At 35.7% G+C, this 14,878-nt stretch overlaps 2 protein-coding genes across 2 annotated transcripts; both read left to right on the forward strand.

Moving 5' to 3' along the window:
• Positions 1–1,534: 1,534 nt before the first annotated feature.
• Positions 1,535–14,477, forward strand: polr3glb (RNA polymerase III subunit GL b). Its single transcript, XM_052146957.1, has 8 exons — positions 1,535–1,725; positions 1,964–2,074; positions 6,768–6,897; positions 7,376–7,444; positions 8,748–8,804; positions 9,303–9,373; positions 10,121–10,237; positions 11,505–14,477. The coding sequence occupies exons 2-8, from the start codon at positions 1,964–1,966 to the stop codon at positions 11,589–11,591; spliced, it is 642 nt and encodes a 213-aa protein (XP_052002917.1). The 5' UTR covers positions 1,535–1,725; the 3' UTR covers positions 11,592–14,477.
• On the forward strand, positions 2,899–5,100 carry LOC127657938 (uncharacterized). The gene is made up of 4 exons (XM_052146956.1): positions 2,899–3,378; positions 3,947–4,036; positions 4,185–4,212; positions 4,292–5,100. The coding sequence occupies exons 1-4, from the start codon at positions 3,362–3,364 to the stop codon at positions 4,910–4,912; spliced, it is 756 nt and encodes a 251-aa protein (XP_052002916.1). The 5' UTR covers positions 2,899–3,361; the 3' UTR covers positions 4,913–5,100.
• Positions 14,478–14,878: the final 401 nt, after the last annotated feature.

Genomic DNA, 14,878 nt, shown 5'->3' on the forward strand with positions numbered 1-14,878 from the left:
GTGACTATAGCTATTATTGAACACAGTTTCTATGGCAACAGATTCAGTGGATTCCGACAGAAGCGTTCCCACGGTGACATGTACATGCTGCAGGAGAGAGAGAGAGAGAGAGAGAGTGTGTTCAGTTCTGGCATCACCTCCATCAGTCTGATCCAGAGTCAGTGCAATATAAAGCCCTCCTCGCCAATGAATCCTCAGCAGAACCTCATCCTCTGAACACACTCGCTCTTCAACTCGTCCATCAGACTATACTCCCTATTGACCACAGCTACAGCCCCAAAATTATTATTAAAGAAATCCACACAAATCTAAAAGACACTCATGATAAATCATTAAAAGCACATTTTGACCTCCAGAATAAACTCCAATGTTACTCGACCCTTAATAGAACCACTAAATTGGCCAGTTATCTATTTATTAAACAATTTAAAGAAAGACAAATCCTCTCCAAATACAGATTAAGTGACCATGACCTAGAGATAGAGAGAGGAAGACGTAGACAAACATGGACAGAGAGAGAGCAGAAGATCTGTAGACACTGTGATCTACAGCACATAGAGGATGAGGAACACTTTCTGCTCTTTTGCTCTAAATATAACAATATAAGAGAAACGTTTCTGCCCAAATTTGAAGCCTTGATCCCATCATTCTATGAACTGAGTGACACTGAAAAAATGTCCTTCTTACTCGGAGAAGATGATAATACAGCTGCACTAGCGGCTAAATATGTGCTAGCTATTCACAACGCCAGAGACAGCTAATTCTCTAGAGTGACCCAATGTATATATTTATGCAGTGTGTGTATATTTATTTATCCATCTATTTACAATGCTACATGTGACATGATTTATACATATATGTTTTGTCTGTTTGTTTGTTTGTTTGTTTTATTAGTTATATATAATATGTTGATGCTTTGGCAACATTGTGTTACACAGTCATGCTAATAAAGCAAATTTGAAATTGAAATTGAAATTGAAATTGAGAGAGAGAGAGAGAGAGAGAGAGAGAGAGAGAGAGAGACTGTAGTAGTGACTGGGCTCTTGCTCTCAAGGTTTAGATTTAAATGAGAGTTTAATCCCATGTTCAAATATTTAAATTAAAGCTTTTTGTTTTTATGTTATCATTTATAATAAAAATAAGCACATTTCTATTTTCTCTCATATATTTCAGATTATGATTGGAGAGGAGGCTGTGAGTCAGCAGTATCACGGTTAGTTATTGTTATTTAATTTTTTACAAATACATATTTTGCACAAATGTTAAATTTTACTCTTTCCGGTAAAAAAAAAAAAAAAAAAGCATTTCAGTGTCATGACAAGCTTATGAAGGAGTTGGAACTGCTTTTATAATTGTATTAATCGTTTACTGATATTTACATGTAACCCTCCATCGGTTACATGTTTAATTTAATTACTATATAATAACTAGTTTTGTTATTTGTTTTGTATGACTGGGATTCGTTTAATATAACTGTACTGCACTACAGAAGCGGAACTATAAGTACAAGACTACAGGTTTTCGGAAGGAAGATGTTAAGCAGCGGACAAAAACAAAGATGAAGATGTTTTTTTGGCGCGCGATTTTACTGTTTACTTTTAATACAAAAAAAAATTGATTTTTCGTGAAAATCACCTGCTTATAATATACACGGATTATCAAATAAAGATTTTGAGCAACTTACTGAAGTTATATATAAAGAGGAATTTCGTCGAACATCAGTCTGTGAGTGAACGAGACGTGTTTGATTATTAAATGCATGTCAAAATAAATAGAAAATGGAACAAAAACACATTTAGCGAGATGTAAAATATTAACCTCGATTTGCCTTAACTGTCTGTTTTATACGCTAAATGTGAATGTAATTGTGCTCAGATTACTTAGTGAATTGTTGATCGATACAAAATTAATAATCATAATCATATTTGGTAAATAAATATTATCTCTGGTAATTGTTTCTCAGATGATGGCAGGTAGGGGCAGAGGGCATCTCACTTTCTCTGTGGAGATAGTTGGGATCAGTAAAGGAGAAAATCTCCCTCCATCCTGCGTCCAGCCGACCCCTTTGTTCCCTGTGAGTGTCTCATGGCTGATCTGACATCAGACTGATGTTTGGTACAAATTAATAACAGCCGAATTACTCCTGCAGTACTGTTAGTAAAACTGTGTGGCCTCAAACATATTTGGACACTTAAGCCACACTTAAAACGTATGAATGTTATTGCATTTTATAACAAAATATTAAACCAATTGGCTTTTTTTTGTTTGTTGAAAGAGTGAAATCACAAGCACACTTTCCAAAACATAATATAAAGTAAGTTTCTTAAATTATATATTGTAAATTATGCTCAGGGTTGGGAGGGTTACTTTTGAAGTGTATTCCACTACAGATTACAGAATACATGCTCTAAAATGTAATTTGTAACGTATTCAGTTAGATTACTTCTTCAGCACTGGAAGATATTTTCACTTGTTTTGACTATAAAAACTCTGCAAGAACAGCAAGACATAATACACATGTTAAAAATATATTCTCTGAAAAACCTAAATATCTTATGCAGTGCTGTTTCTAAAACAAGATAAATCAAATTGATCTTGTTTTAAGGATTTTTAGATATTTTTACTGGAAACAATAAAATAAAATTATCATCAAGAATATGATATTTGCCCTAATATCAAAGATCTTAAAAGAAAAAAGAAATTATGATCTAATGTGAATTTTCTTTATATACAAATATGATCGTGCCTGGTAACACGTGCATGTAAAATGGCTAGAAAAAGCATACTTCTAAACTTCTCTGTCTGCTCGAATGAATGTGAAAGTGTTTCACTGCTGTTCAAATGCACTATGATCGCATCATTTATTTGTATAAGGGTCAATGACGTGACGCCTACATTTTCTGTCCAACTGCATTTTTTTCAGTTAAAAAAAGGTTTAAATGCATAAAAAGATACCATATATATGTAGTACCTCTCTATTATATGTACTCACTTTAACTTTTCAAAAACCTTTATTTATTTGTAATTGTTCTGTTATTTAAAGTGTCAAAATATCATGTGGTGCGACCGTCCGGCCATGACTGCGGTTTTGAAAACATCTTTGAAATGACTCTAAATTTATTCAAATTTATTTTATGCCCTATTCGGCATTATTTCCAAAGTGTTTTATAGTCCTGAACAAAATTGCATAGCATTTGTATTTATATTTCCATCATAATATACAAACAAACTTTGTCCGATGGAGTCGGTTTTATGAAATATCATGTGGTGCGACCATCAAGAAACGACCAATTTGGGACTTTTATGTTGAAATCCATTCAAAGACTGGAAGTTGCATGATTTACCAGTTTGCCAAGGACCCATGGAAGCAGCAAGCAGGTTTGTAACTCTCTCACAAATTTGGAAAAAAAGTTCATTTTTAACGGCTGGTATGTAGTTGCCACATTTGGATATCATGTGGTATGACCTCAAAAAAACATTGAATATTATTCTTTTTCTACAAATATATATTTTGATTATAAAGTTCATAGTGACTTTTTGTGGGAAGCTAGCTTGTTTAATTTAGGTGGATAATTCTGTGCCTGTAAATTTGAACTGAACTTGAAAATATCATGTGGTGCGACCAAATATCATGTGGTGCGACCATTGCAGAGTGTTTTCCATGATAGATATATGTCCTAGATTGGCAGTTTTTGTGCTTTTATATTCAATTAATGATTTATATACGTAAAGTACTTTATTTTAGTATTATTTGGAATAGATATTTATGCAGTCATTTTAGTAATTTTTTCTAATATTTAAGACACAATGGTTTATGTTTTATCTTTGTACAATATCATGAGAAAAATATAATTTAGAGAATGTAATTTCACTTTGGTAATTATGCATTCATTGTTTATTTATGTATTTATATATTTATAACTGTTTTCATCTATTTTACCAGAAGATTTGCACTGCCAAGCAAAGTAAAAAGCACTCGCCATATTAATTCTGACCCTGCAGCAAGAGCGGAGTACCTTGCTATGATAAGAGAAAGGTATGTTAAAACATTCTTAAAACTTAAAAGAGCTGTTCAACAAAAAGCTAGAAGCTTTAGCCATACATCAATTCAACTGGATCCACCAAACAGAACAGTTTTGTGACCTAAAACAAAATCTAACTGAATTTGAAACTGTTCTTCACAGTGATTTTTTGGAAAACTATGCCTGCAAGGTGAGTACAGAAATACAAGCTTATCATTTTGGAGGCAGCCGAAAGCAGGCCACAATACACACTTCTGTCCTCTACACAGTCCATGGCACCAAATGCAACACTGTCAGACAGCCTCCGCCATCATGAGCGGGCAGTGTGGGCAATCCTGGAGCCCATACTGAAAGAGTTTCGGGGAACCTGCCCACAGATTACGGTTCTACACATAATCAGTGATGGACCCGTTACACAGTACAGGAACAAAGCAAACTTTTACCTCCTTAGTACTGTGCCTTTCCTTTCTGGGTTCAAGCATGTTACATGGAATTATTCAGAAAAGTCCCATGGAAAGGGTGCCCCGGATGGCATTGGCGGTGCCGTAAAGAGGGACACCATGTGGCACACTGAGGATCCCTCAAGCGCACCTGAGCCTCCAAGGGAACAAGCTAGTCTTCAAGACTTGAGTGGCAAGTTTGTGATCGTAACCTATGATGATCTTCCATATGTAGGCCAGGTCCTTGAGGTTGTGCGAGAGGAAGTCCAGGTTAGCTCCATGCGGCAGGTGGGTGAAAAGAACTTATTCATGTGGCCACAAACTCCAAATGTCATTTTCTACTGTAAAAAAGATGTTCATGCTGTCATCTCAGAACCTGAGCCAGCAACCTCACGCTACTCTAAGTTGAGCAGTCAAGATTGGACAAAGTTCAGAAATAACTGGGTTTAATAAATGCTTGCAGTTAACACAATGTACCTCACTTTCACGTGGACATTCCAAATACCCATCAGCAACATGATGATTGTCAAGTTAAGTGAAATGTTCAAAACAAAGCCATGAATGTGTGCTGCACTTATAAATGTTTGTGATGAGTTTTAGAAAAAAAAAATGTTTATGAAATGTTTGTGTTCATGAAAATTCTGTGAAATTTTAATAAAATCTGTTTTAAATCTATTTTTTGTATGGAATTTATCATTTATTGATCTCTTTAAATATATTTGTGACTATATGAGGTCTTCGTGTCATTTGGAGCGACCACTCATCATGTGGTGCGACCAAACCTAGCAATTACTGTATTCAATTCAAAATGAAATATTTAATTTATGTGACTGAAATATTAATCACTGATACAGTATGCTTAAGTGAATTATATTTTTTAAACATTTTTATCAGTTTTATGCGATTTACAGGAAAAATAAGGCTTTATTTACATTTAAGAAGGTGACTGTGACATTGAAGAACAAAAATATGAGATGATTATTTATAAAAAAATCACAACAAATGCAAATAATTTATTTCTTAACACTTTATATTACTAAGAACTTGTTAAAAATGTTATTCAGGTTAAGGAAAATTTATGAATTTTAAGATAAATCAGGGTTAATCACCACATGACATTTTTCTAGGCCACGGCGAATTCATCTAGATGAAAAAACACTAAAATCACTTAATTAAATTTTTTAATATGAATTTATGTGTACACAACATTCTTAATGTTTGAACAATTGCAATAGATATCCTTATTTTGGTCATTTTAAAATTGGCCTGTTGAAAATCCTTATACGTCATTGACCCATAAATGTTTTCCATCTGAAAGCACTAAATATTAAATTAAACAAATGACAATAAAACGCAAAGTAATCTCTTCAGTAATCAAAATATTTTTTAATGTAACTATTCTAATAACCAATGATTTCAATTGTGGAATACAGTTACTTATATTTTGCATTTTAAATACGTAATCCTGTTACATGTATTCCGTTACTCCCCAGCTAATCAGAGGAGTTTCTGATTATACTAATAATAATTTACTGTTAAATGCCTAGAGTTAAAGGGATAGTTCACCCAAAAATGAAAATTCTCTCATCTTTCACTCACCCTCATGCCATCCCAGATGTGTGTGACTTTCTTTCTTCTGCAGAACACAAATGAAGATTTTTAGAATATGTCAGCTCTGTAGGTCCATACAATGCTAATGAATGGTGACCAGAAATGTTAAGCTCCAAAAGCACTTAAAGTCAGTTTAAGAGCAATCCACATGACTACAGTGGTTTAATCCATGTCTCCAGACGTGATATGGTGAGAAATAGATACATTTTAAGTCTCTTTTTACTGTAAATCGCCACCTTTAACTAGCCCAGACCAGTAGGTGGCAATATGCACAAAGAATGTGAATTGCCAAAAAAAGAAAGAGGAAGAATCTGGAAGTGAAAGTGGACATTTATAGTGTAAAAAGGGGTTAAATATGGATCTGTTTCTCACCAAATGCTACTGGTGTATTCTGTTCTATCGTATTTTATTCCATTCAGCTATCCATACATGCTTGTGATTTTAGTATCGGAGATCCTTGATTAAAAAAAGCTAAATTAATGTTATGGGGTCTTAAAAAATAAATATTAAAAGTAAAGCTTTGTTGCTGGGTGAATGTTTGTCCCCAATGTGAATAACTCTGGATGTACTGTTTCTAATTCAAAATCTTGTTTGTGTCAAACATACATTACACACAGAATATTTATGTTTGGTTTAGACAGATGTATGCAGAAATATCAGCTGTATTTCCTCACTTGTGTGTTTGATGTTTCAGCCACTGGAGCAGAAGCCAGTGCCCCTGCAGGGAGGTGAGGAGGCCGAATACATGCTGGCACTCAAACAGGAGTTCAGAGGAGCCATGAAGACGCTTCCATTTTACATCTGTCCAGCTGCACCCAAGAAAGGTCATTTTAGGGTTAAGGATAATCTCTTTATTGTCCTCTTTTAGACATTCTGCATTTCTGTTCCATATTGAGTGTTCATTTTTGGCTTTTGTGTTTTTTGTTAGATACAGTGGAGAGTGAGGAAATTATTGTGGAAGGGAGGATCAGTGTGTCTAGAGACTGTGGACTAACACATAAACTAGATTTTTATATTTTCTGAAAACATTTGTGACATTTCTCTAGCAAAACTCGCCACCACTTAAGTATGGAAATAATATTATGTGGTTGGCTCAAGTCAAAAGAGTCCACAAATAAGTCTCTATAATATTCTGGTCCCTAGATGTTACAAAGTCCCTCCTTCACTGTAAATCTAAGGGAATAATTTTTTTTATTTTTTAACATTCCAATTTATCATCTGCCATGGTTTTTAGGAATATATGCATGGGTTGTTTTAGGGATGTGTGATTAGAATTTAGAAGTTCTATTGTCCTCCTAACAGATGTTGAGCGCTATTCTGACAAATATCAGAAAATTGAGACTTCTGACAACAGCTTGGAATGGAAGCCAGGTAAGTGAACTGATGTAGATCTGCAAAGATCTCCATCTGTTTCTCTGTGTGTGTGTCCTGTATCTCTGTACTAAGGCTGTGCTATACAGCCTTAGTACAGAGATACTTAAAATATTCAATATATTGGATGGACGGACGGACGGACGGACGGACGGACGGACGGACAGACAGACGGACAGACAGATAGATAGATAGATAGATAGATAGAAAGTATTTAGGCCTAAAAGTATTGTTTTTTTTTTTGTTGTTGTTTTTTTTATCAGATATACTATAGTTTCCATTAAACTGCCATTGTTGCCAAGCAAATAGAAAATGTTTAATGCAACTAAAAAAAAAAATACATTATTTTATGAACCAATATAACAATAAATGATAATAAACAGCAATATTTACCTACATACATTTTTACTAAATGAAATTTAAATGATAAAGAGAAAATTTCATTGGAGCCCCTTAAAGGACAGGGCGGGGGGAAAGAAATTATAGTTCTGCGTTCCCTGGCAAAAGTTTGGCATTTCCTCACAATAAATCTATCTTGGCTTTACTACAGTAACCACATTTACCCATGATATTCTTAGTGAAACCATAACAATAATACAGGAAAAACAAAACTCAGATAATACCAATAATTTTCAAATTTTGTACTAAAAATACCATTGTTAAACCATAGGATCCACAAGATTCACAAAAATAAATAAAAGACATGGTTAGCCTAGAACAGTCATTGTTACTAAAGCATTGTTTAGTAAACATTGTTTTACTATAGTAAAAACAAAATTCTATCAAAAACTTTGGTTACTACAATCTACAATAATACTATAGTAAACCCATGGATTTCGCCAAAAATGTGGTTACTTCAATATTACTATAGTAAAACCAAGGTGCTGCTCTGTCCTCTAAAGGACTCAATTGCATCTGCAATTCTGTGTGGATGCAAATTAATTTGGAATCCGTTAATTGAAGTGAACAGTTTGAACTGATTCAATTTTAACAACTACTGCATTTTTGCTACTCAAGTTTAAATCAGAGACACTATTAAAACATCTTTGTCTTAATGTTCTCATACTCGCAAATCACCAAAACGGAGAGGGATCCAAAGACGCAATCTTAAGAAAATGTAACACTCAAATAAAAATCACAATAAAATCATTGTGATATTCACAATGTTGCTTAATTTTATTTTGCGAGCGCATTCATTAGGAATATATCATGAATATTCAAGATAACACCAAGTCCAACTCTGTGTTAGTGTGTTCACCTGTTTCTCTGATCCTCTATATCCGTGTTATTTTAATTTTTTCAGACTGGAGGTGCTTTCCGAAGGAGTTGCGTGTGAGAGAGAAGAGACCCCAGAGAGACAGTGAGTACACTCTAATACTGGACACTGGGTTCCAGTGCAGGCAAGCAGAGAAAGATGAAGCCTCCGAGTACAGCAAACACACATTTGTAAATGTGCTTTTTCTAAAGCAGAGAAAAGGGAGCAGGTGAGGCTGATGTGCTCATGAATGAGTGTGTAAAGACGAGTCGTTCCAGCAGGTCTGCGCTTCACTCTCTGACTCATTGCTGTCTCGGGGGAAATCAGAGAGACAGCTCTCAGCAACGCTGCACACATCTACAAAATGAAAGGATGGGGAGAAAGAGACATTGAAAAAATGAGAGAGAGATGGATGAAGGTTTAGCCTACAGGAGCGTCTGTCACTAAGAGTAGAGAAGAGTTTATTTTGAGTCTTTTTGCTTCTTTTGTCAGAGAATCAATAGGGGATCTGTGGTCAGAATAGATGTTTTTATAGAAGTGCACAGAAGGATGTTGCTGATGTCATTTCCTCTGTCACAAAAACACTTCACTTATGTTGTTCAGAAAGCCCAGCTGTTCCAAAACAACCCAAACAGCCACGCTTGGACAAAGAGGAGATCATAAGTAAATTGGAGGTACACAAATATGCACTTATACGCACATGTTTTTCTATCATGGTTGAGACTTTACAATTACTTCTATTGTTTTCATAATAAGCTAATTTTCTATCCCCTAACCCTCATAGAGACCCTTTTGCATTTAAAGATTTTAATTACAGCATTATTTTGTATGCTTATTAAGCCATTTTCCTTGTGGGGGGCCATTGAAAAGTCACTGTAATGTAGGTGATTTGAAGTTTTACTGTCCTTGTGGGTACCAAATTAAGTTCCAAATGTAAGTTCGGGAGTAGCATATCTAGGCCTGCCAATCCATAAGATATATAAGCTGCTGCTTCCCTTGCTCCGGTGACAATTCTTCCAACATCCCTCCATCTCCCCATCTCCATCTTTATATTTCATAACGCCATATCAATAATCTGTATTATTTCAAAATTGTCTTTTTTTTTTATTTATTTAGTATGATAGTCTGAGACACAGTCCTGGGCTTGAGCCCCCTCCCTTATGGACAGCATGCCAAATCTGTTTACCTTAATGCATTCCAGGACCATATGAACCAGTGAACTTGTGAAATGTCAAATGGCAAATCCTTACAAACAGTCGCACACAGACACACATCCACAGTTTCTCTCTTTTTTTACCATTTATGTGTAATGCACTCAAAAATAAAAAGAGTTTTAATTGATTTGTTTTCACACTCTCAACATTAGCATCAGTGACCTTGTGCGTAAACTAATGTGTGTGATTGTTTGTGTTTGTATTTAGTCTCTAGAACAGAAAGAGAAAGAGGGGAGTTCTGATGAAGAGGAGGGAGAAAAAAAGAAGCCAGAGGAGGAAGAGGCCGAGGGAGAGGAGAATTATGACGAAGAGGAGTTTGAGGACGTAAGAGACTCTAGCTCTGTTTCAAAATCTAGTGAGGTGTCTTGCTGTGTATTGCTTACATTGACAGCTGTCTTCTAAGGTAGCATCCTAACTGAAATGAAACCTCATAAGTGACTAACTTGGAACACTATATAGGCAGCAACACTGTACACCACACAAACAGCACTCGTTATGCGAGGCGCACAAGAGACATAACTCCAAAAATCGATTGCATTTAATTTGCATGTTACAAATTGTAATACATTTTAATAAGTATACAAATTTATTATACACACAACTATTGGGTAAATTGACGATTATAAAATTATAATTGATTATTATTATTTAAATTAATAATTTATTTAAATTAATTCCAGTATATAATCATATTAATTAATTTGTATTTTTTTTTATCCCCATTTCTCCGAATTTCGAATTCACAATTCGCACTAATTACTAGGTCCTCGTGGTGGTGTGGTTACTCTCCTCAATCCGGGTGGCTGAGGACAAGTCTCAGTTGCCTCCGCTTCTGAGACAGTCAATCAGCGCCTCTTATCACGTGGCTCGTTGTGCACGACACCGCGGAGACTCACAGCATGTGGAGGCTCATGCTATTCTCCGTGATCCAAGTACAACTTACCACGTGCCCCATTGAGAGCGAGAACCACTAATCGCGACCACAAGGAGGTTACCTCATGTGACTCTACCCTCCCTAGCAACTGGGCCAATTTGGTTGCTTAGGAGACCTGGCTGGAGTCACTCAGCACACCGTGGATTCGAACTCGCAACTCCAGGGGTGGTAGTTAGCATCAATGCTTGCCCCCCCCAACCCCCATTATTTTATTTTTATTAAAAGTTAATTTGTTTTTATTTCATATTTATTAGTCACAATGCATTGTATTATTACATGTGATGCTGCCTTATAATTGGGTCAAAACAAGATGTTTTAGAAGGCAGCATAATTCAGCTGCATACCGTTTGAAACAGTCTTTATGTTGGGAGCACTCCTATGATGCCTTAAAATGTTGCCTTCATTGGCAGCTCACTAGATTATAGAACAGAGCGTCTGTTTTAAACCAACATATCAAGATCGTCAGAGGATGTAAAAATTATTTGACACTGAAGCTGGCATGTATAGGTCCTGGTGCATTATCTTAATTTTTAACAGACAATCCATTTTTAGTCAATTAATCCTTTGTGTGTGTGTGTGTGTGTGTGTGTGTGTGTGTGTGTGTGTGTGTGTGTGTGTGTGTGTGTGTGTGTGTGTGTGTGTGTGTGTGTGTGACAGGAAACAGATTACATCATGTCCTACTTTGACAATGGGGAGGAGTTTGGAGGGGACAGTGATGATAATATGGATGAAGCTATTTACTGAACAGGTGACACTGGCTCTGTAGAGCTCTCCTCTGGACAGTGTGTGTGTCTCTGAAGCTGTCTGTCCCTCAGAACCTTTCTGTGATGGATCATTTTGTCTGGCAGCTAATGTTTAGATCTGTATTCAGTGACTTTCCTCTTATCCGACGAGTTGGCATGGTGGCAGATTGCTGACGGAGACTGTTAGAATCTGTGCGCCATAGCAGGAGCAGAGGAAGAGATACAGTGACTAAAATGCATTCTGATATCTGCCTCCACACACACACAAACAAACACAAACACACACTCCTATCTTAATGCAGCTATATGTCTTTTAGAGCTTTGTAACTGATTGTTAGAGATTGCTGAAACTATTTTTAGGAATTTGTTCTATGAAGTATGTATGTTTTAGTCTAATTTTTAAATAGTTGCATTCTTCTAAATAACTTTTTTACATTTTAATATTGTAGATGTTTATTTTAGATGGCAATTAAGATGATAAGCAAATGATGTCCTTCAAACCCTGCTGTGATTGTAAATATTTTTTATTTGTACTGTTAAACCATTTGATGTGGTAAAGTCACACTTCGTGAACACTTTGTTTTGTTAATGGTCTGTTGTGGCCTGTAGGGGGTGTGCAACTATTGTTTAAGTTGAACACAATTGTTCCAAACAGTGTTGACATTGCTGGTTATTTTCCCTAACACTGTTTGTGTAAATTTATATTTGTCATCAGCTGATGTTTTCCTTACTCACCCACCCACCTGGTAACCAGACACGATCTGGACTGGAAACAGTTGTATAATTCTGATTTTGTGTGTGGGGTGGGGGGGACATGCCTAGTGTCCACATAATTCAAAAATGCAGAAAATATTTTGTGAGGGTTAGGGGATAAAATCTATGATTTGTACTTTATAAAAATCATGTCTATGGAGAGTCCTCATAAGGACAGCTGCACCAACGTGTGTGTGTGTGTGTGTGTGTGTGTGTGTGTGTCAGTAAATGTCCTTGATACCACATACAGGAGAATTAAAATAGAATATAATGTCAGACTCTGTTGAGGGAAAAGATCAGCAGAGGAGAAAAAATATTTCATCCAATATCAACATATCTTTGATATTGGGTTTATCAATAAAGTTAGATACAAAAGACTTTAGATCTTAAATATTAATTGAGGGGATTTGCAAATGTGTATTTTGCAACTACAAGTTAATATAAAAACTATATAAATGCTTGAATAGCATTCCAACCTATATTCCCATCTAACTGCATACATAATATGCTTACAAAGCAAATCAATAACCAAAAGTGCATTAACTAATTACCCTTATGTTTTTGTTTGTCTTGGTAGAAAACAAACAACAAAATAAGTAATTAAACACCCATAAAAGTCCTATATATGGTTGTTTCATATTTGTTTTACACATTATCCATACAACTTCTGTCCAGTTCAACTGCAGAGTGTGCATATAGCCAGACGCTGTACATCCATAACAGTGAGTGACGTGAATACCCAGAGGGTCCTTATTAGCTTAAGTGAAACAACACTAATACACAAGCACACACACTCAACGTGCTAGTTGTTCCAACTAAGGAGGCAAGGAGATGTCCTCTGTCCTTCATCCAGCCTTCATCTGGTAATTAGGATGCAGCACTTTGGCTGGATAGGCAGCAGAGACTGTGCACTGAAAACAAAAGTAGTCCAAGGACACTCCATTACCATTTCCAACCTGCCCTGCCCTCCACAGAAGAGTGAGTAATTGAGTTTTATACAAAGAAAACTCTCCACACACACACATTTAGTTTAGGAAGATGATTCTTTTGACACATGATCTTTCATCAGACAACATCCTACATAAATGAGTCTGAGAATATAAGGATTTGCTCAGAGCTAAACTGATAGCCTACAGGCCATTCATTATATTATTAAAGAGAACATATTCTTGCATTCCCAAATAAAATCTTTGTTTTAAAGCGCAATTTAGGTGAAACAACAACAGTCACTTTCCATACTATAAAGATAACACCTGACCAACAGTGCTGGGTAGATTACTTATTAATTGAATTCCAGTACTGATCACAAAATATACAATGGTTAGTTCCGGCCCTCGAATCTGATTGGACGAGAGACGTTCCATGAGCAGTGATGGTCTGACACCATCAGCACTCGGACGCTTCACTGTGTGTATCACTCCGCTTGTGTTCGTCATCCTAAACTAAAGTGTAAGAGCAGTGCATATGTGTTAAGAGCTAATGTAAGCTATGTGTCTTTTTTTTTTACATTACATATGCTAGCCAGCAGGTGGTGGCAAAAGATAATTTTTGTGTGTAATATGAGCCAGTTGGTGATGTGAAGTGAATCTGTTAGTCACTGTTTACATCGTATTACTACTACAGTACTAAAGCTAGGAAATAGCTTTAAACGGCTTTAAACGAACAACTTCAGCATGACGGCTCATCACAGCTGAGAGACACAACAGACTGATTGATTACAGAAATCAAGGTGCTTACCTCTACCCTGTGTTTCCACATTGGATTCATATGGTTTAAAATGGCGGAGGACATTGGGGTTTCTATAGGGAATGACTCTTGTGTTGCATCATTTGGTTTGAACCAGCAACGGCAGATTCTGATCCGCTGCGTGATAAAAGTAGTTCCATGCACAAATGCGTTTTTATGACCGTACTCAGTTTTTCCTAATTTTTTCAAATGTACTTGTTCATTGAACTGTTGTATATAAGCAATATCACATTCACAATCATGCTATATGGCCCTAAATCAGCACTGATGTGATTCCCAACAGCACTCAGCCTACGTCCGAATCACAGCAGTGCAGATGTAGGGCCATATCGCACTCTTGCTGATGTGATATTGCTTAATTACATTACAAAAATTGTAGTAAGTAACTTCAGACCTAACTCTTATTTGATGTCACATGCATTTGAGAATGATAATAAAGCCATTTTGACATAATGTTGCTTAAATGCATTTAAGAAAAAGTAATAATTCTACTGGAAGCATTATAAGAATTGATATGATTTGTTTTTTAATATATTTTACTTGCTATTCGCAACACTCAATTTTAAATACATGAATACATATAATAACGTGTACAATGCAAAGCCAAAATATTCATTACTGAAGTACGTAATACATTTTAATGTGGGAGGGGGAAATTCTTTAGATTTGGTTTAAAAAAATACCAAAGTTTTCACTTTTAAAGGGATAGTTAATCCCTAATAATGAAACTTCTGTCATCATTTACCCTCACGTTATTCCAAACCCATAGTATTTTAATTGTTCTGTGGA

Source organism: Xyrauchen texanus, chromosome 17 (genome assembly GCF_025860055.1).
Source record: "Xyrauchen texanus isolate HMW12.3.18 chromosome 17, RBS_HiC_50CHRs, whole genome shotgun sequence".
In the NCBI taxonomy this organism is placed as follows: Eukaryota; Metazoa; Chordata; class Actinopteri; order Cypriniformes; family Catostomidae; genus Xyrauchen; species Xyrauchen texanus.

What these genes read in the sequence shown, in the direction of transcription:
- polr3glb (XM_052146957.1), top strand. Translation starts at nt 1,964, where the DNA reads ATGATGGCAGGTAGGGGCAGAGGGCATCTCACTTTCTCTGTGGAGATA. An exon ending in AGCCGACCCCTTTGTTCCCT is followed by an intron (nt 2,075 to 6,767) that starts GTGAGTGTCTCA and finishes TTGATGTTTCAG; the next exon opens with CCACTGGAGCAGAAGCCAGT. An exon ending in ACGAAGAGGAGTTTGAGGAC is followed by an intron (nt 10,238 to 11,504) that starts GTAAGAGACTCT and finishes TGTGTGTGACAG; the next exon opens with GAAACAGATTACATCATGTC.
- LOC127657938 (XM_052146956.1), top strand. An exon ending in CTTGCTATGATAAGAGAAAG is followed by an intron (nt 4,037 to 4,184) that starts GTATGTTAAAAC and finishes TGTTCTTCACAG; the next exon opens with TGATTTTTTGGAAAACTATG. An exon ending in TGGAAAACTATGCCTGCAAG is followed by an intron (nt 4,213 to 4,291) that starts GTGAGTACAGAA and finishes TCCTCTACACAG; the next exon opens with TCCATGGCACCAAATGCAAC.